Source organism: Dermacentor albipictus, chromosome 9 (assembly GCF_038994185.2).
Source record: "Dermacentor albipictus isolate Rhodes 1998 colony chromosome 9, USDA_Dalb.pri_finalv2, whole genome shotgun sequence".
NCBI lineage: Eukaryota > Metazoa > Arthropoda > Arachnida > Ixodida > Ixodidae > Dermacentor > Dermacentor albipictus.
Window position 1 is genome coordinate 21,838,069 of NC_091829.1, and position 19,441 is coordinate 21,857,509.

A 19,441-nucleotide genomic window follows, 5' to 3' on the forward strand; every position below is an offset into this window, starting at 1 on the left:
AAGGAAACGCAAGCAAGGCAGATGACGATTATTGTTGTGGGACAAATATGCACCCCAAAGGGTGCAACCGTTTTAAGAGTGAATCCTTGATTCTCAAAGACGAGATCTATACAAGTGCCTCGCGAGGTTGTCACAGCCGTGGGACGCGTTACGAGCGAGAGGAACGGGATGTTCTCCCGCATAAGTGTTAGGAAATTGCTGTTTGTCTTTAAGTCAACATTAAAGTCCCCCACTAGTAACATCGGTGTGGATCGATGGACGGTTAATGCGAGTTGCAGGAAGTGCACGACGTCTTTCGTGAGTGCGGTAGCGGACTCACGAAAGCGGTATCAGTCGGTCGCTGCTAGCGCTGGGGGGATGAAAGGGGGGCGGAGCTGGTTACGAGGCCGACGACAACGCCGACGACGACGCGAAACCCAGGAACGGACGCCAAAGAGCCATTTGTGTAGCCAGCCCTCCTCCACAGTCTCTCCTCCTCCCTTCCATCATCCTCCCTCACCCGGAGAGCCGACAGCGCGCATGCGCGGCGGCGGAGCAGATTCATCGGCGAGCTGGTTACGAGGCCGACAACGCCGACGACGACGCGAAACCCAGGAACGGACGCCAAAGAGCTGCGCTCTAAAATATACACCCTTTGGGCTTATCTTGACCCACAACAATAATCGTCATCCGTCTTCCCCGCGTTTCCTTTCTCTAACGCGGCGAGCCCGGTACTTCCCAGTCACGAACGGCATGCGCGTTATCAGTGTGACGCAGCATTCTCGACAGGAAAGTAGCGAGCGCCGAGTTTTTAGGAAAGGAAACGCAAGCAAGGCAGATGACGATTATTGTTCACTCTTAAAACTGTTGCACCCTTTGGGGTGTAAATTTGTCCCACAACAATAATGCTGCGTCACATTGATAACGCGCATGCCGTTCGTGACTGGGAAGTACCGAGCTCGCCGCGTTAGAGAAAGGAAACGCGGGCAAGACGGATGACGATTATTGTTGTAGGACAAGATAAGCCCCAAAGGGTGTAAATTTTTCTAAGAGTGTTCACTTTTCGAAAAATTTACACCCTTTGGGGCTTATCTTGCCCCACAACGATAATCGTCATCTGTTTTGCCCGCGTTTCCTTTCTTTTGCTGCGAGCCCGGTACTTTGCAGTCACGAACGGCATGCGCCTTATCAGTGTGACGCATTATTCTCGACAGGAAAGTAGCGAGCGCCGAGTTTTCAGGAGAGGAAACGCAAGCAAGGCAGATGACGATTATTGTTGTGGGACAAATATACACCCCAAAAAGTGCCACCGTTTTAAGAGTGTAAGAGTGTAGAAAACTTCTCAGTAAAACCGAAAGCGAAAAAAAATGACGTCATGTTCGCCATCTTCTTTGGTGTTGGATTAGCCGAAACAAGCCATTTTCATGGTCGAGTGAAAAGCCAAGTACGCTCAGGGCGGTTCGTTCCAAGTTGAAGTTTGCGTCTGCGTTGAAAGTCCGAAAAAGTACGCGTATGCGAAGTGTTATGTGCCGTTCGAACTGCGGACATAATCATTGGTGCGAAAGGTATGACGTGTGTTGGACACGAACAGGAGAGCGGGTGGCTTTCTGTACATGCTGCGCCGTCATGCGTGTACCTGGGTTGGCGCTTTTAGAAGGCGCCAACATCTAAATGTAATGTGTTTAAAGATGTAAAGAGTAAAATAGAGTAGATTAACAATGATTGAAACCTACATGACGCATTGCGTAGGGACACGTGTGCGCCGGCTGCTCCGTTTCATACACAACAAATATATACTAAATATGAAAAAGCCGGCACTGAAAAAAAGAAACAAGAATGAAAGGGACATACAGTCTGGTAACGTAAATGCACTGAAAGAGTTCCCTATAGAAATCACATAATAAAAACGAACTCGAAGTCGTCTCGCTTAAGCGTAAAAGAGATAACTTGGAAAAACATACACACTAAAACACACACTAGAATACACACAGAACTATATTAGTTATGTGTATATGTAGCAGCATGTTTTATTGTTTTGCATCTGTTGAAAAGCCTGCACCTCCTCGGGTGTGCCGTTGGCACCAAAATAATATCTCTCTTCTGGGTATTTCGTTGCTTCAGAACACTGTGCTCGGCGATTTTCTCATAGGAACATAAACGAGTGCTTTCATGTTCATATAGCCCATGGCAGGAATATACCGTGAAAATATTGTTTAAAAAAATAATGCGCTTAAGCAATAATGATTAGTGTCATGCAAGACTAGATCTGAAAATGTGTATAAATGCTTTATTTTTAGCAGTTTATTTAATTATCCAGAGCGCTAACCAGCACACATGATGGAAGGGGATAACGATACAAATCCAGAAATACCATGTGGGCAGTGGTAAACTACCTACGAAATTACACAATGTAAACACCAAAGATACAAATAAACATGGTGTGAACAAAATGTCATCACTCAAAATTGAAACAACTTGCGCACATATAGTGCAATCTACAAGGATGTAGTAAAATTGTCTTTTTATGCAATACAGTCAAATGCCTTTATAACGAAGTGCTTGGGACCTCCAAAATACTTTTCATATACAGGTCGCTTTGTTGTAAAGGCTGTGTACGGTACTTCTCGCTCTAGATTAGGCTAAGCATGTTTAACAAAAGAAAACCTTTATTTGACATGATTTTAAGAGACTCAGTAGAATAAGTCACAAATTCTTTTTGTCTGACAGAATTTACAACTGCAATCAACCTTATTGCACTGAGGCTCACAGCATGCTTGACGGCAAAATGCAAAAGCTACACTAAGTATTCTAAAATAATTGATTGTCGGGTTAGTTGGTTTTCCATAACTAAACAAGTAACTTAGCGCAGTAAAAACAACCATTACAAGAAAGGCGGACAAAGACAAGCGCTTGTCTTTGTCCACCTTTCTTGTGTACGTGGTTTTTATTGTGCTAAGTTACTTGTTTAGTTACACAAAGTAAAGCTGCCCATGGTCAAGTGCCACTATTGCCTCCATTGCCATCAAAATTCTTGGTTTATTTACAGGATCTTCATTACTGTTGCTTTCATTGACTTTCGCATCTTTTACACCCTACTTCACTTTGAAGAAATTGGTCGTGGATTAACATTACATCGCGCCATCAGCAACTGCGACATATTTGTCAGCCGTCACAACTGCTGATGTGCTACAACAAGCAGTTGAACAATTCCTAGAGCAGTGCATCAGGGCTACCTATGGTGTTTTTCACTGGTCGATCTGGAGTGGGTCCACACTTTTTCCTGGTTGTTTCAGATTACCTCATTTTGTGCCAGATCGCTCTCACTTGCTTCAGCGGGGACTCGTGCAGAAATAGGACGAGATGCATCCGTCACTTGCTCCTGTTGTGGGATGTCTACCTTGGTTTTCATGGAAACACATAGTGCACAATTTGGCTTGTGTGATGTTGCAAAAATATCTGGTACGATCCACCGTGAAGCATCCTTGCTCTTTGCTGACAGATTCAGATTGGTGAAATCCGAGCTCTCGCTCCAGGATTTCAGTGGCTGCTCCAGATCTACTAGTGGAAAACACCATTAGATTGCCATGCTGTTGGGCAAGTCGCTAGTGCTGCCATTCGTGCAAGTGCAGAGCGCACTTTGGCGGCATCTATGAAGGGCAATGACAGTGCCACTACTTGCTATTCCTTGCCTTGTGAAGTAACAAATCAGCAGTCAAGGACGCCCCAATTTCTTCATTGTGTTCACAAATTTGTTGTGGAGGTCTTCACAATACATATGAAAGATAGTAGTTTGGCCAGGACTTAAGCCATTCTTCGTTATACAGCTCATTTTGCTGTAGAAGTGTTGTTGTAGAGGCGTTTGACTGGCAATTGGCATCACCATGGCAGTGGGAGACTTGCACATTGTCATGTGTTGTGGTCACATTGTTTTGTGGTATATATATATATATATTTATTAGTGTGCACCCTGTTTTGTAGGGTCCTCTAGACATGGATGGGGAAAAACAATTTGAGCCGGCAGCTCTACCTGCAACGATGACCTCTGTAACCTCATCGACAAGCAGCTCTGAAACTTCTACAGAATCGGACACCATGGATAGTGACTCAGAGTGAGCACTGGTCAAGACATGATTGAAAGGAGTGCTTGTATATGCCTCCGGTGAAGCAAATTACATGCATCACAATGTTATTGCATTCTACTGCTAAGCACAAGGTCGCTGGTTCGATTCCCTGCTGCTGTGGCCATATTTGGATGATGGAGAAAGGCAAAAAAAAATATCATTTATGCGCTTGTATTTAGGTGCATACTAAAGCGTCTCTGAAACAGTTTCGACAAATTTTGTAGATGTGTAGGGTACAGCTACAGCAAAACATTCATGCCACAATTTAAGTGAAGCGTCTCATATCAAGAGAGCTGCGTAATTAAAGGGGCACTATAGTAAAATACTGAATCAGTTTAGACGGATAAGGCGTTCTTTGAAAACTCTGTTGTCGTTAATTTCGAAGCAGTACCACAAAATTAAGATCAAAGTTTCAGTTTTCGAATTACGCGCTGAATCGCCAACGCCAGTACGTCTCGGGGACGTGGTGGATTTCGAATTATTTCTTCATATTTCAGCCGCATTGGCTCAGCAGAAGTTCCCGAAACTTGCCATGTTCAATCTTTAGCTCATTTAGAACACAATGCAGTCTATCTTTACCACTAAAAATCAACCAGGCGCTTGAAGACGCTGTCAAAATCGATGACGTCACAGCGATCTGGTGCAGAAACTGCAAGGAGATGTCACCGCCCGTCTTTTGTAATTGCAGTTCTGGCTTATCAAGCAACTCATTATGGGAAGAGTGGTGCTTTCTATATTTATAAAGGTAACTTACTGATACAGAAGATACCAATTTTCTCTTTAGTATCCCTTTAATGTGTCACTTAATAATCTAGTACCTATCCTAAAGACTTGGTACGTGTATATGAAATTGTCAAAATCATCAAAATCATTTCAGGGCCCCTTTCAGGTTATGGTATCATGACTGCCATCTTGCGTGTAGTTCAGATTCTCACACTAGGTGGCACCACTCAGTTCCTGCCCCATTTCAGAGGAGATGCCCGTAAACATCACAGTCATTACCATGCAAAAAAAGGAGAAAAAAAAACAGCTTTTCACCGTTGCAGCATGCTCCGGTCTGTGCTTGTTGCGAAAGGTTATCTCCTGTAGTTGAGGAGCATGCTCCGCCTCGCCCGCGCCCTTTTCTTTTTCAAGGAAGAGGGCCCCTCACGAGGCCCCATAGAAAATTTTGCTTATACGCTGGAAATTGTTACGTGTCCTCTAGGGAGCCTTCTGCTGCAAAAATGTTTCCAATCGGTTCATTAATAGCCGAGGCAAAATATTTCAGTGCCGTGAACCCATGATTTCAGCAGGCGGGCGCCACTGCCAAGCAAGACGCTCTCTCCACTCGCCCCGTCTAGCCTTCGCAAGTGAAATTCCTTCCCTGCGTTCTTCCATGCCGGACCTTGAGGATCGTGTGACATATATGTCACAGGCCCCGCCTTCATTTATTTTTTTCTCCTCGCTTTATTATTTCTTTTTTCAGTGCTACACATTTCCGCTGATGGCATCGTGCACGAGCAGTTGTCTCGTTCGTGCAGTGCATGATTTTGCTCGCTGTGCACATGGAAACATGACTAGTGGTATAATTCAGTGCTACATGAATACTGAGGCAAAACAAGCAGATCGCAGAACATGATCACGCGCTCGAACTTGGTAGAAAATGGCATAGTTTCGGTACCTGTGCACATGACCGCGCGACTGTGGGAACAAGCAGACGAAGCGGAAGTACATCTCTCTTGATTCGGTGCGAAGTAAAACAAAAAGACACGCAGACATTCCGTTTGTGTGTTTTATTCTTTCTCTAAACTTCAGTTTGTCAGTTCAAGCAACAGATCACACAGATAACAGATGTTGTCTTGAATAATTCTCGAAGTCACGTGCCACCATGAGTGACGTCACACTGTGGACACCAGGCGCAGGCACACGAGTGTGTCATCCTCCGGCTTGGAGCGCGGCGGCCGCAAGGAGAAGGAAAAACAGCGTTCAGTTTGAAATTTCAGATCTTTCTGTGGGGTGTAGAGATGTAGTGCTTTGCAGACACGATCATTATCGTGCAATGTATGCTCTGCGCTTGTCAGCTCAAAATGTCCAGACCCTTTAAAGTAATAAAAATAAATTAAGAAATACAAACCTTTATATGAGTGTTGCCACATTGCATAGCACAAGAGCATGTGTGTACGCATCACTTTCATTTACACCTAAGATGCAGGAATGAAATGGGCAAGTTTAGAGCATGCATTAACTGCTTCTTCGCTTCACATAGATACCAAAACGTATGTTGGATCTGCATATTTAAAAAAAAAAATTTTTCCCTCTTTGGCAGCTCGTAAAGCATATCTCAAGCATCTTATCATAAAGCTTGAGTACATTGCCATGCTCTGTCATGCTGCAGTGCATAGTGACTTGTTCGCTCATAGTGTGGGAGTAGCGATGGAATGAAGATTTCTAGGCATAACGTTAAGACACAGAAAGAGAGCTGTTTGGATCAGAGAGCAAACGGGTATAAACACTATTCTAATTGACATCAAGAAAAAAAAATGGAGCTGGGCAGGTAATGTAATGCAGCGGTTAGATAAGCGTTGGACCATTAGGTTTACAGAATGGGTACCAAGAGAAGGGAAACGCGGTCGAGGACGGCAGAAGACTAGGTGGAGCGATGAAATTAGGAAATTCGCGGGTGCTAGTTGGATCGGTCGGCACAGGGCAGGGGTAATTGGAGATCGCAGGGAGAGGCCTTCGTCCTGCAGTGCACATAAAACAGGCTGAGGAGAATGAGGATGATCATGATCATGATCATGATGATGATGAGGAGGAGGAGGAGGATAAATCACTAGAGTTGTTCATTTTTTTGTCTAGCTTGACTTTGACTTTCTTTACTTCTCGTTTCCACTGTAATGCTGCTTCCACAGCTCAAAGTGAGTGTCCAGTCTGTTAAGTGCTGTAGTTAAGTCCTCCCTATAGCTTTGTCCTGTTGTTAAAGGGCCACTAAAGGTGAATATTATGCAAAGTTAAAGTGATAGGTGAATGCTTGAAAATGTTCAAGGTGTCACTAATATGGAGAACAGAGCTTTAATAATAGAGAAATTGAGGTAAATGCAGGACATGGTTTGAGACTACTCCGGGACATTCAAGTACTGGGCCGATGGTATAGCGGCTCCTCCTTATGATTCTGTCACTAGTACTCAACCACTCATAACAAAAAGATTATTGCATTGCATTGCTGCGAGGTTTCTGTAATGGTATTTCAACAGTCCATGTTGACTTAATATTTGCCTTTAGTGTCCCTTTACAGCAAAGTGTTCTTTGCAAAGCCTTCAAGCCTTTGCTGACTGTCTCTTGTAGAGCAGCTCAGCACAACACAGCACATAGAACGATTCAGCTTATGTGCACAGCCAACTGTACTATCCCTACAGCTGTGTTGGAGACCAGCTCTGTTTTTTACGAAATTACGCAATGAAATAACAATCACCACTTAAATGTCCTTGCAGCAAGAAATATACAACTTCAATCACATCCTTCCTATGTTAAAGTGAGTAGCTTTCTTTGACTCTTTCTTGGTGGGAGCAGCGTCTGGCCTCAATTGTATGCATGCTTCTCTTTCGCCAGCTCCAACTAGCTTGTCTAGGTGTGCGTGCACTCGTGTGAGAGCTTTATGGGGTTTGAAGGTTTGGATACCATAGCGTGAGTGTAAGTTGGTCAAGTTTGTGATGCTGTAGTCGGTGGTGGTGCTGTGTTATGTTTCTCTGCTTCCTTGGTAGATGGTTACAAGGTGTGTTTGTTGCAGAACACTGTCACTTGTTGAGATGTGTCGTTTCGTCTTGCTTGCTCACCACAGCTTTTCTTGAACAGTCCTCCACTGTGTATAAGACCTACATGATTTATATTGTTTCTGACCATACTGTCGTGGTGCAATAGCTACTCAAGCAAGCTTTCGCTTCTCCTTTTTTTCACATGTGCAGAGTCAGCGATGGCACTGTAGGAGCTTCAGCAAAGAAGCCTGGCAAAAGTGTTGGCACATGTCACGAGTGTAGTGTGTGTGGGCAGCGTTTTGCAAGCTGGAAAAGTGCAAAAATTCACCTCGCTAAACATGCGTGCGAGGAACCGTACGCCTGTACCAACTCCAGCCAGAAGTTCACCCAGAAAGCTAATGTCGTTAAATACCAGCAGGTCCACACAGGTAAGGTGAGGTTTGTGTGCGAGCAGTGCCCATCTAAATTTAACTCGAAGATAGCGCTGGACAGGCATGAGCAGTTGCATGCTAGTGGAGTGGAGTTCTTTCATTGCCCTGAGTGCTTCAAGACCTTGTTGCTCAAGACAAGCCTCCAGCGGCACCTGAAGTGGCACAAGATGGAGAAGCCATACTCGTGCCACCTGTGCCCAGCCACCTTCGTTTACGAATATGTCAGAGACAATCATGTGCTACTACACACGAATGGGAAACCATACAGCTGTCATCTGTGCCAAAAATGCTTTGCCTGGAAGACTAATCTCGATGTACACGTGCGGCGGATACATGGAGAAATCAAGACCACTGTGACAAATGTTATGACCAGGGTGGAGGTGACATTGCCGAGCAGCGCTTCAGCCATGCTGCCGCCTGTAAGTGAGGCACAATGTGAAGTAGCACAATTTTATCTTTTTCACTTGTCACACTCTAAGTTAAACGGTATTTGTGACCTAGTATTCTGGGTTTGTATTATTAAATATATTTTCACACAGCATAACTTGGAAGATTGATAAATTTTTTACAAAGCTTGCAGTACGTGGGTTCCTGTGACCTGTGCTTCTGGCCATTGCAGAATTCTTGCTGAAGAAGTTTAGTACAAGAGTGCCAGGCATGCTGTCAATTGTACCTTGGACATTTTTGTTGACTGTGTAGGTCTGAGAAAATGGTTTGGTTCTGGCACAGTTCTTTGGAGAAAAGCAATAATAACATAAAAGGAGAACTTGAAACTGCTTAACATCTTAATTAATTAATATGGTATGCTTAACAGAAATTGGTCAAAGTATGTGTCTCTCTTTTTTTCTATCTCTCTGTGTGTGTGGCTCTGAGTAAATGGTTTGCTCCCAACTCAGCTTGGAAGTAAAATAAAAAAAATATGAATAAACTTTCAGGTCGTGACAACTGTAAACGTCAAGGCAGAGCCAGTCAGCCCTACAACCACACTTCCTCCTGTAAGTGAAGTGCAATGTGTGGTTGTGCAATTTAACCTACTGTTCTTCACATTAAAAGCCAACTAAAAGCGGACTTGTGACTGCATTTCAAGTGAGCATTGTTATAACTCATGACCACACAGGACAACTGGAAGTTTGGTACAAAGGTAACAGCTCACGGCTTCTTATCGCCTGTGCTTCAGATCATCAGAGAATGCGAAGTATTCAAACTGTCAAGTGCCATCTATCAACTTGCACCAAAGTCCTATCTGCCATCTTTTTTAAGGCATGGCAAATTGAAACTGTTCAATGCATGACATAGCTGCATGCATGGCTGCTTTCAGTTTTGTTCTGTGATGCCTTCCCACTGCTGTTTGCTGCTGTAAGTGGACCAAGGGATTCGTGGCAACACTAGCAAGAACAGACTGCTGTTATTTCTTTCAGCAGTGGGCGCTGCAAAATGAGCGAGTGAAATGAGATCCGCATGTTAATTGGGCTGACTCGGACAGGACTGCAAACTGAGTGCTGCTATTAGCAAGTAACAGTTGCGCATGACTGACATCTCCTTCTGTGATGTGTTTAGTACAACTAGTACATACCCTTTTGGGGACCCTTCTACACCCCCAAAAATTTTTATATTGCTTTATTGCGGTAGCAATTATATGGGATGTCTACTTTGGCAGCAGCTGCGTAAGACATGCCCGTGAGTGGCCATGCGGGCCCTATCTTGAAAGCGATCTGTGACGGAATGTGTTGAGTGCTCACAGCTTTGTGTGCATTCTGTTTTCACCTCTTAGTTCGTGTTGAGTGACAGGCAGCATGAAGGGGGTCAGTTCGCTTGCTGCTGACGCCGCGCTTCCTTGCTCCAGTGTTTTGACGGCAAGTTTCCACAGTCATCGTGTGTGCGCGTGACACCATGCTTGTTAATTTAGTTAGCAGGCGATTGTTTTATACGGTCGATAAAACTTCTATCCTTACTTCATATATCTGTCAACTAACTTGCTATTGCAATCGATCCTCCGCCTTTTGGGCGAAACTATGACTTTTTCTCTCTGTGTCAGCTTTGTTTAAATATGTTCTCAAGGGCAATGCTACCATAGCGGAAATTACTTGAAGTATATTTGTTTGTTTAGCCTATGATTGCGACTATTCTTGTTTTTTGTTTCTTTTTAATATGAAATTACTGCTTTTTTATAAAAACACATTGTGTAGCTTTTAAGTGCTTCAAGTTCTTCAGTGGATAAAAATTCTTGAAAAAGGAAAATAAAAAGCACTTCATAGATTCTGGCATGCATTTCGCTCTATGATGTTCACAAAAATATATCTTAATTCGTACTGGAAAAAGAAAATGCATTTCAACATATTAGTATAACCATGCGCATGGAGTATTTCTTTGACGTAGTAGTTCTGTGGAAACCCGCAAGGTGGAGAGAAGTAATGAATAAAGGGAAAATCAGACATCCACCCGTTCGTAGCAATTGCTACAAAGGAAACCCATAAGGGTTCCTTGAAAGAAAAGCCTCATAGTTGAAGAAAAATTCGTCCTGGTCCGGGACTCAAACCCGGGACCACCACCTTTCCGGGGCAGCCGCTCTACCATCTGAGCTAACCAGGCGGCTAGCAGATGGCAGGGCGAAGTCGAATTTGTCGACAACACGAAGCAAAGGCAAGAGTTTGACGTAGTAGTTCTGCGGAAACCCGCAAAGTGGAGAGAAGTAATGAATAAAGGGAAAATCAGACATCCACCCGTTCATAGCCGTTTTTCTTTGTCTGCGTGCTGCAATGAAAACATGAAGATTCCAGCACAGCTCCATAGTGGGAAAAGACAATAGCTTGAAATGTAACTGGTTTCTGATAGTTAAAGGCATCGTGAAATTATTTTGCTCGTTATGTACAAATTCAGCGAATTGGTTGGGTGGTTCTGTCCATCAAGAGATGGATTCGAGTGCTCTACGCAAAATGCGTCATTTATTGAGCTTTAAATATCTCCGTCGATAGTGATCGCAGCGTCAGTGCTCCTTGCATTTTCGGCCACCTTGCCCATTCTACATAGAATTGGCGAGTGACGTCACCACGGGATGTTCCATTTGGCTGCCAACATGATGCCATAACGTTATTAGGAATGCTTGAAACATGCCACTCCACTAAGCTGATACTTTATAGCACATGCATGCATAGTGATTACAAAGTAAGTACACAAATGTAATAAATGTGGACATTTCTTCAAACCGACGGTGCAGTTCTGCCTGAGAGTGCAGATCTTCAGCTATAGCTGTTTTCTCTACAAGTGCATTTGAGGGAAATGGAATAACAAGTTTCTCCCAATAAGCTGGGCTTTGTGAAAGTTTTGTAAGGCTATACAACGGAAGGTGAGGGGTGAGAAAATTCGACAAAGAGTGGCAATGGGTCGACAGCAGTCGATATGACAAAAAGTGGTTCTCACATAAAAATAGGTGCAGCTATGTCTTCTTTGCCAGCCGGAACATGAATGGTACCAGTGCTGTACTATGCTCACCTTGCTCTGCAGGTGTGTGCAGGGTGTAGAGTGCCTCAATGTCCCTTTGTCCACTACTCGCATCAATGCACCTTAGTGTAAATTGCAGCGACTACACGTCGTGGAAAATGTGAACGCTGCACATAAACTTCATTTAAAGGCCACTATCTACACTGTAACATGCCTAATGCTACAACCCTCCGCAGTCTCTGTACTGCCACAGTAAAGAGAAAAACTGCATTGGAGAGATACGCAGGCAGACAATCGGATCAAATCAACTGAATGTAGACAACACATCATTGTGTGACATTGTGCTTAAGGAGGTGGAACGTGGCCATGGCCACATAATGTAAACATTGACGGTAAACGTGGCTTTAGAACGGAATAATGTGTAACCACTTGTAGCTCTTATGTTATACCACACTCACACAAAATTCTTTTGAGAAAGCTGTCCTTCAGCGATGCGTTTCATGCCTAGGCGATATGCTTAGGTACAGGAACCCTGTAAGGCTTCACTGGTTTGCGCTAGTATGTTTAACCAAAACGGGCAAAGTGTGGAACACTTCAGTATGTATGTGGGGTTCAAGGTAAACAGTTCATTCTAAATTCAGCTCGGAAGCTCTAAAGTGAGAGCCCTTTCAGGTCATGACGAGTGTCTACATCATGGCAGAACCAACTAGCCCTCCTGTCACGCAGCTACCTATAAGTGGAGAACAATTTTATGTCTTTTTACAGCATCCTTCAGAGCCCATGCGTATTTTTCGGATGTCTTATGCCTGCATTAAGTCAATAACCTGCTTGTATGTTCAGCGTTCTGCTATGATATGGCCATGTATAGTGGGAAACACTATTTTTATCCCCAAGATACGTAGCAGGGACCCATTATAAATTCTAGCTTGTTTTGGAATATGCTGCATAGAACTGATAGCTGTAATTCTCACGTTAATTTTCTTTCTTCAATGCACTGTGTCCACTGCGTTCCTCTCAGGAATATCAGAAGGCGTTTCATGCACTAAGTGTTCACATGTGTCGAAGTGTGCTGCAAAATAAGATATCCCTGCTCTTTTGTAGACCCATGAAGACGTGGACGGAGAAGAACTATCTGAGCCAGCTTCCCTGCAGCCGAGGGTCACCTCCGTAGCTTCATTGCCGAGCCTCAGTGGCACTTCTACAGACACTTACACCACGGATAGCGACTCAGAGTGAGCTCTTCCATGTATTTACTGAAACAGGAATGAAGCGAATGTTCATATTTGCTTGCAGTCAGCCATATCCAGTGAAACCTCACTGTATTGAAACGGGATAAAATGAAATAATAGATATAACGGAATTACTGAAATTCTTCTTGAAATCCCATAGGGATTCGTAGTGCAGTTCATGCAGTCGTGGATATAACAAAGTAATTTTGGCTCCCCCTTCAACTTTGTTATAGCAAGGTTTTACTGTGAGAACCATAATATATGTGTGGTTGAATATTGATGGAAAAGCACTCTCTTATCTTTTAAGAATAATGGATAAGGGTCTTATGGGATCTGCACAATTTTTGTTTTATTCTTCTTGTGATAGCTAGTAGCTTTGTACAATAAGATCACCATTATTACCTTCTTTCATGCAGCCTCTGAACATTGCAATGTTCAGTCATGCCAAGGTGCACAATTTACTTGTAGCTGTCGTTATGTATGAGTGAACCACCAAAGTAGTTAATTTTTGGTCTAGCTTGCATGGGCCTTCTTCGTGTCTTGTATTAATTGCAGTGGTGTTAGTGTAGCTCAGAGGCAGCTGCACTCAGGTATTCTCCATAGAATCGCCCTGTTGTACGTAGTGTCTAAATCTCTGCCAGCTTGATGCAGTAACCACTCAAGTAACTTCTTGCTGCTCTTTGTTTTATTTTGTTCTGACCAATGTGCAGAATCTCCAGTAGCACCTTGGGAGCTCCAGTGAAAAAGCCTGGCAGGAGCGTTGGAAGGTGTCATGAGAGTAGTGAATGCAGGAAGAACTTTACGAAGACAGCATCTGCAGAAAACAGCCTGCCCGAACACACAAGCAATAGAACACGCACCGCTTGCCCCATCTGTGGCCGAGTGTTTGCCTACAGGCACATACTCAAAAGGCATCAGCGCACTCACCATAGGGCTGAGACACAGTTTGTGTGCCGGCTGTGCCCGTCCATATTCAAGAAAAAGTCATCTCTGGACAGGCACAAGCGGCTACATACAAGGGCAGTGGGCCTGTACCACTGCCATAAGTGTGGCAAGATCTTCAAGAGGAAAGGTATCCTACGGCAGCACCTAACGTGGCACGAGAAGAAGACATCATACAAGTGCCACTTGTGCCCAGCCTCCTACCTACACCGCTGTGAACGGAACAATCATGTGCAAACGCACGCGGCTGAAAAGCCGCACCGCTGTCCCATGTGCAAAAAAAGCTATACCTGGCGGCGTAGCCTCACAATGCATATGCGCTGCAGTCATGGCGGCGTCAAGCTCACTGAGGTGAGTAGATGTAGGGTGGAGATAACTTGCTAAGCAGCTTCCTGATCAAGCTGACTCCTGTAAGTGAAGCACAATGGGGAGTTGCGTTGTTTTAATTTTTGATTCTTCACATAAAAACTATTTATGAGGGGAATTGCAAAACTCATATGTCAGGACAGCATTATTCAAGTCATGTTTACACAAGATAACTGAAAGTTTGAAACCTCTTGTGCAAAGATTACAGAATGCGTGGTTGCCGTCGCCTGTGCTCTAGACCATCGCAGAATGGTTGATAGTAAGCTGTGCAAACAGCATGCCAACAATGCTTTTGCTGGACAGGAGACGCTTTTATTCATGACAGTGCCATAGTCTGTGTGTTATCATGCAGCTTGAAATCGTGAAAAAGTGTGTGTGTGTGTGTGTGTGTGTGTGTGTGTGTGTGTGTACGTGCGTGCGTGCGTTCGTGTGTGTGTGAACGCGCACTGCAAGTACGTAGTCTTAGCTTTGCAAATCCATTGCAGATCAGTCAAGTAAATGCTGTGCAGTGGTGCAGGAGAATCGTTGCATTTCATGCCGCATATCTGTAACATAATGAATTCTCCTAAGCAATGGACTGGTTCATGTTGAACAAATGGACAATCAGTGTCTGTCTAATAGGCTGCAACAATACTTATGTGTCTGAAGTCAGGGGATGGCTCTAACATAGGAATCTACTTGGAAAGGCGAGGTTGCTATCAATATTTCATAGAAGTGGCTGGTCTCATTAAGACTTACTTGAGTGATAAATTCTGGAAGTCTAGGCAGTCAAATGTTCTGAAGGACTAACAAAAGCTATAAACAAACATTTGTGCATCAGCATGCCTATATTTACTAAACAAACCCACTACCCTTATTTCTGTTTTGTAGAAAATCAGTGCAGAAGCTGTAGTTATCATCTTCGTGTGACAGATAAGTGCCTGCAGTGGCTTGATATGCATGTCTTCATCCGAGTAGACTTATTTTTTGCAAGTGGACTGACCGGCAACTAAATCGTCAATTGCGTTACAGCCAGCAGGATGACAGCGCTCAGGCTGCATTAACATCACTGTTCATCCTCGACGACTTCTGCATTATTTGTGACTTTGCACCCCTGCATTGAATCTATTCAAAGCCATTGCTTGACACAAACACTACAGATTAACCCATGGTTACTGGTTACTACCGCCACAGACTATCGCGGATGGCGACTACAAATGGCACCCATGCAATTTAGTAGGCGTGCAGCATATACTGTGTCATGCATGGTGCTAAATAAGAAAGGTGTCAAGTACAATAGGCATTCTTGTCATTTCTGTACAGTTCTCAATGGTGACTGTGGCAATACAGTCTCCGCCACTTTGATTGGATTAGACACTAGCATTGCACGCACTACTTTTTAAATTTTTCAGCGACACCAGTATGTGGTTTCAAAAGGCAAACACTGCAAACATAAAATGAAAAATTTCGGGGAATCAAACCCCAGTAGTCAGTGTGTGTATAATGGGGCACACTCTCATTTTATTTTTGTCCCAGAAATGTGAAGGTGCCACCTGTTGCGCTCAAATAGCACTAGGTGTCTATTTTAGGGCATTTCAAATACGTGCAGTGCTCAACAACTGAAATGCGATACCCAGAACATGTGGCTGCCGGCACTTTCTGCACCACCAGCAGGCACTAGGTACAACGAGTTGATGCATTTTTGTGTCACTGGAAAGAGAGTGTCTGTGAAGCATTGTGATTGCATTTGGCGCCTCAGCAATCACACAGTGCTCCCCAGTGCCATGCCCCACTGCCAGTGCCATGCCCCACTGCCATGCGGCCTGAGTATCGAGTTTCAATCACTGAACACTGCTTTTACCACTGTACTGTAGTAACTGTCACTTTTGTAGGCATTTCTTTTATTCAACAAACTGCCCGCTGCTTTTCTGTCAAAAACGTATTTATGCTTTGATGTGCATGCTTTTTCCATGTTGAAACTGCCAAGCTCTAGAAATCTTTAGAGAAAATAAGTGCACAAACAAAAGAAGGTTGTTGCCCAAAATCAACGCATTACACATGTGGGAAGTATGGTTTGAGCCTTGTCAGATAGTGTGTTTGCACTCTTGTAAAAGGTTGTGCACTTTAATTTGTAGGAATGCCATGACGTCAGTGAAAAAGATATAGCTGAGCGAGCAGCCTTGCTGCCAAGCAGCACGGTTACTTCAAGGGATGAAGCCACCGTGGAAAGCAACCCAAAGTAAGCATCTCTTGAGTCCACTGAAACACGATCAGAGTAAATGTCTATACATGCTTCCAGTAAGGCATATCAATGTTTATTCCGGTGCAAAAGGTTGTCTTCCAAGCATTGTATTTCCTTTCATGCAAGCACATTGTTTACCACTTTCAGCTTGTTCTTTAAATTATTTGGGACATAATTTAACTCATGGCAATTCAAGCTTTTATGGAACTTGAAAGTATTGTTAGTTATAAAGTTCAATAAAAAAATGCCCAAATTGATTTAATGGTTTGTTTCTGGTACAGATGTACGCACTCAGTCATGTAAGAAAAAATGTACGATAAGAAATGTAGAAGGTCTGACACATTTGCTTTCAGGGTGACTGTTTATGTGGCTATGTATTGTTATGCCAAACATTAATAAAGTACAGTTGAATCTCATTAATTCGACCATGCCTAATTCAAAATTCCAGTTTGTTCGAACTGACGCCGTGATCTCATCAAAGTTATATGTATTCCAATGGGCAAAAACGCCCGGTAATTTGAATGCGCAAGCATTTGTGAGGGTTGATTCGAACATACCTTGCTCCGATGATGCTCTCAGAAGTGCACCAAATCACGCGGCAGTGCCTCTGACCAGCATTGCTCTGACCCCGCCACAGAGGAAAGGCTTAGGAGAAATCCCTCAACGACACGGCCGGAAAAAAATAAAGATAAAGAATAACAACAACAACAAACAAACCCAGTGGCACATGTTTCGCCCTCTCTCAAATAGCAAGGTCGCCATTTCTGCATCGCGCCATAATGCCCCAGCCACACTAGCGCAAAATACGTGTCGCTGAAGGGATCGGTTCAATGTGCTCTTATTTTGCCCTGGTAAAGTACCCATTTGGAGAATTAAAAATTTGAACGGTTTGCAAACCAGTTCACAGCACCGTACCAATTTGCAAACTGGTTCAACACAGTAGTCAAGCTTGCCCATGTAAATTCATAACTTATCCATCCCAACAGCAGCTTTCTTTCTGTTGCTGGCCCTTAGCAGATCACTCATGCTTGAAAGTGTGCAGCAGCTGTTCTCTGATTCACTACTGCTAAGTTATTGTAGTTATCGCCCTGCTTTCTTGAGTATGCTCTCCAAGTATGTCTGCAGGCGGCATGACCAGTTGAGTGCACAGTGTTTGCAAACTCATTCTGTCGACCATTGTGTCCCTTTAGATTATAGCTGTGAAGCACTGCAATGGCTCAAGTAGGCCTGTAAGCCTTTTTTCTTCAACTTGCAGGAGCCCAGGGAGTGACATCTTGGCTGCAGTGACACAGGGCAGCAAGGGCACCGGCCTCAACAAGTCCTCCAAGTGCAGTGTGCGTGGGCATTGTTTCGTGCCCCAGGGTGAGAAGCTGCACAAGTGCCCTGTCCGCAAGCAGACGTTTGCCCAAAAGCACTCACTCGCGACCCAAGAGGTCACACACTCTTGCAAGAAACAATTGCCCTGTTCTACATGCGGGGAGCTGGTAAAGCGGAAGAACCTCACCGCACACGAACTTTCCCACCAATCCGAGAAGTCACTTTAGTGCTGCCACTGCTTGGCAATGTTAGCAAGCAGAAAAACACTTACGAGTCGCATCCCCACGCATGCCGGCTAAAGGCCGTACGGTTGTAAAGTGTGCAGCAAGCGTTTCGTACATGCTGGGACGTCGTACCACCATTGCCGTACTCACATTAATGAGAACTGGTAGAAGTGTTCATATTTAAAACTCTTTTCACGAAATCCGGTCACCAGCCAAATCACACACTCATGGGCAAAGCTTGAGGTGATCGTCGATGACTACAATGCGACTCTTTCTCCACAAAGCAACAAACCACAAAATTTTCACACTGAATGCTGAGTAGTTCCAGCACCCTGCCTGACTAAAGCTCTAATGGGTACTGTTCAAGGATGGATGATTTGAGTATGGGCGATGTGCAATTGTGATAAGCTGCTGCTGTATGCTCGGCTTTATTGAAGAAGCTTAGCTAGTAGCGCTAGTACTTATTAGGTAGGCACTAGTGTAAGTATGTTCAAGAATGCATCTTGGAACAGCAATGGTGATGGTAATATGCGTACACAAGGAGCTTTGTTTCAGGAGCTTCTGTCTAAATACGCGAGAATAGAGAAATTGTTAAGCATTCTATGTGAAAATTTTGCACTGGATTTAATGAGGCGCATTGCATTTCGATCGAATAATTTACGATCTGTTAGAATTTGATATCTCATTTAAGTCCTTAGTTTCTTTAAAAATATATATGAATTTCAGATATTGCAATTCTGCTAACAATATCATAATTCTATAAACTCTGTCTAATCAGACATCTAAAATGGACAAAAGTGATGAATTCTATGCAGCTCTGGAATATACTACCGATATTTGAGTTGGACTATGGGATTGTATGGTGGGTGCAAAACTATGAAAAAAAGCTACTCAGATTTGTAAGGTGCATACCACGTCTCACTTGTTGTTATTGTCATCATTTTGAGTTGTACCAACTAGTTTAAAAAATGTGGCCTGCTTCTGTTGCCAATCCAAAAAATGAAGCGCCAACGGTAACGGCACACAAAGAAGGAACAAAAGACAGGACAAGGCGCTACTTGCAACTGTTTATTGAAGTCAGAGGTGGCTGATTATATAGCCGTGGGGAGAGGGGGGCGAAAAAAGAGGGACACTGATTATGTGAACGCGCACGCGCGAGAACACTGAAGATATATTCGAAGGGAATCGCATATAATCAAAATCTAAAACTTATCTAAAAACATGCTCTCATTGTTATATATGTTCAGAGACGGGGGTGCTCACGCAGGTGTCCCCTCTTTTCTTAATCTTGTTGGCCTCCAACAATTCACGTGCCACAGAATCTTTACTTGTAAACATGATTGTTTACATCATGTTTACATCATGTTTACAAGTAAAGATTCTGTGGCGCGTGAATTGTTGGAGGCCAACCAGATTAAGAAAAGAGGGGACGCCTGTGTGAG

The 19,441-nt window shown here is 43.7% G+C and overlaps 1 protein-coding gene across 3 annotated transcripts; it reads left to right on the plus strand.

Moving 5' to 3' along the window:
- The first annotated feature begins 1,402 nt into the window (after positions 1 to 1,402).
- Positions 1,403 to 19,165, plus strand: LOC135901985 (zinc finger protein 845-like). 3 transcript variants are annotated; one of them, XM_065431876.2, is made up of 8 exons: positions 1,403 to 1,544; positions 3,958 to 4,088; positions 8,042 to 8,681; positions 9,198 to 9,257; positions 12,802 to 12,932; positions 13,640 to 14,222; positions 16,352 to 16,455; positions 17,714 to 19,162. In XM_065431876.2, exons 2-8 carry the CDS (start codon positions 3,970 to 3,972, stop codon positions 18,000 to 18,002), a joined length of 1,926 nt encoding a protein of 641 aa, XP_065287948.1. In that variant the 5' UTR covers positions 1,403 to 1,544; positions 3,958 to 3,969; the 3' UTR covers positions 18,003 to 19,162. The 3 variants fall into 3 exon arrangements, with proteins under 3 accessions (XP_065287948.1, XP_065287949.1, XP_065287950.1); XM_065431877.2 differs by lacking the exon at positions 9,198 to 9,257 and having other exon boundaries at positions 17,714 to 19,165; XM_065431878.1 differs by lacking the exon at positions 16,352 to 16,455 and having other exon boundaries at positions 17,714 to 17,776.
- The last annotated feature ends 276 nt before the right edge of the window (positions 19,166 to 19,441 follow it).

What these genes read in the sequence shown, in the direction of transcription:
- LOC135901985 (XM_065431876.2), top strand. Translation starts at nt 3,970, where the DNA reads ATGGATGGGGAAAAACAATTTGAGCCGGCAGCTCTACCTGCAACGATG. An exon ending in CTACAACCACACTTCCTCCT is followed by an intron (nt 9,258 to 12,801) that starts GTAAGTGAAGTG and finishes GCTCTTTTGTAG; the next exon opens with ACCCATGAAGACGTGGACGG. An exon ending in GCGGCGTCAAGCTCACTGAG is followed by an intron (nt 14,223 to 16,351) that starts GTGAGTAGATGT and finishes TTTAATTTGTAG; the next exon opens with GAATGCCATGACGTCAGTGA.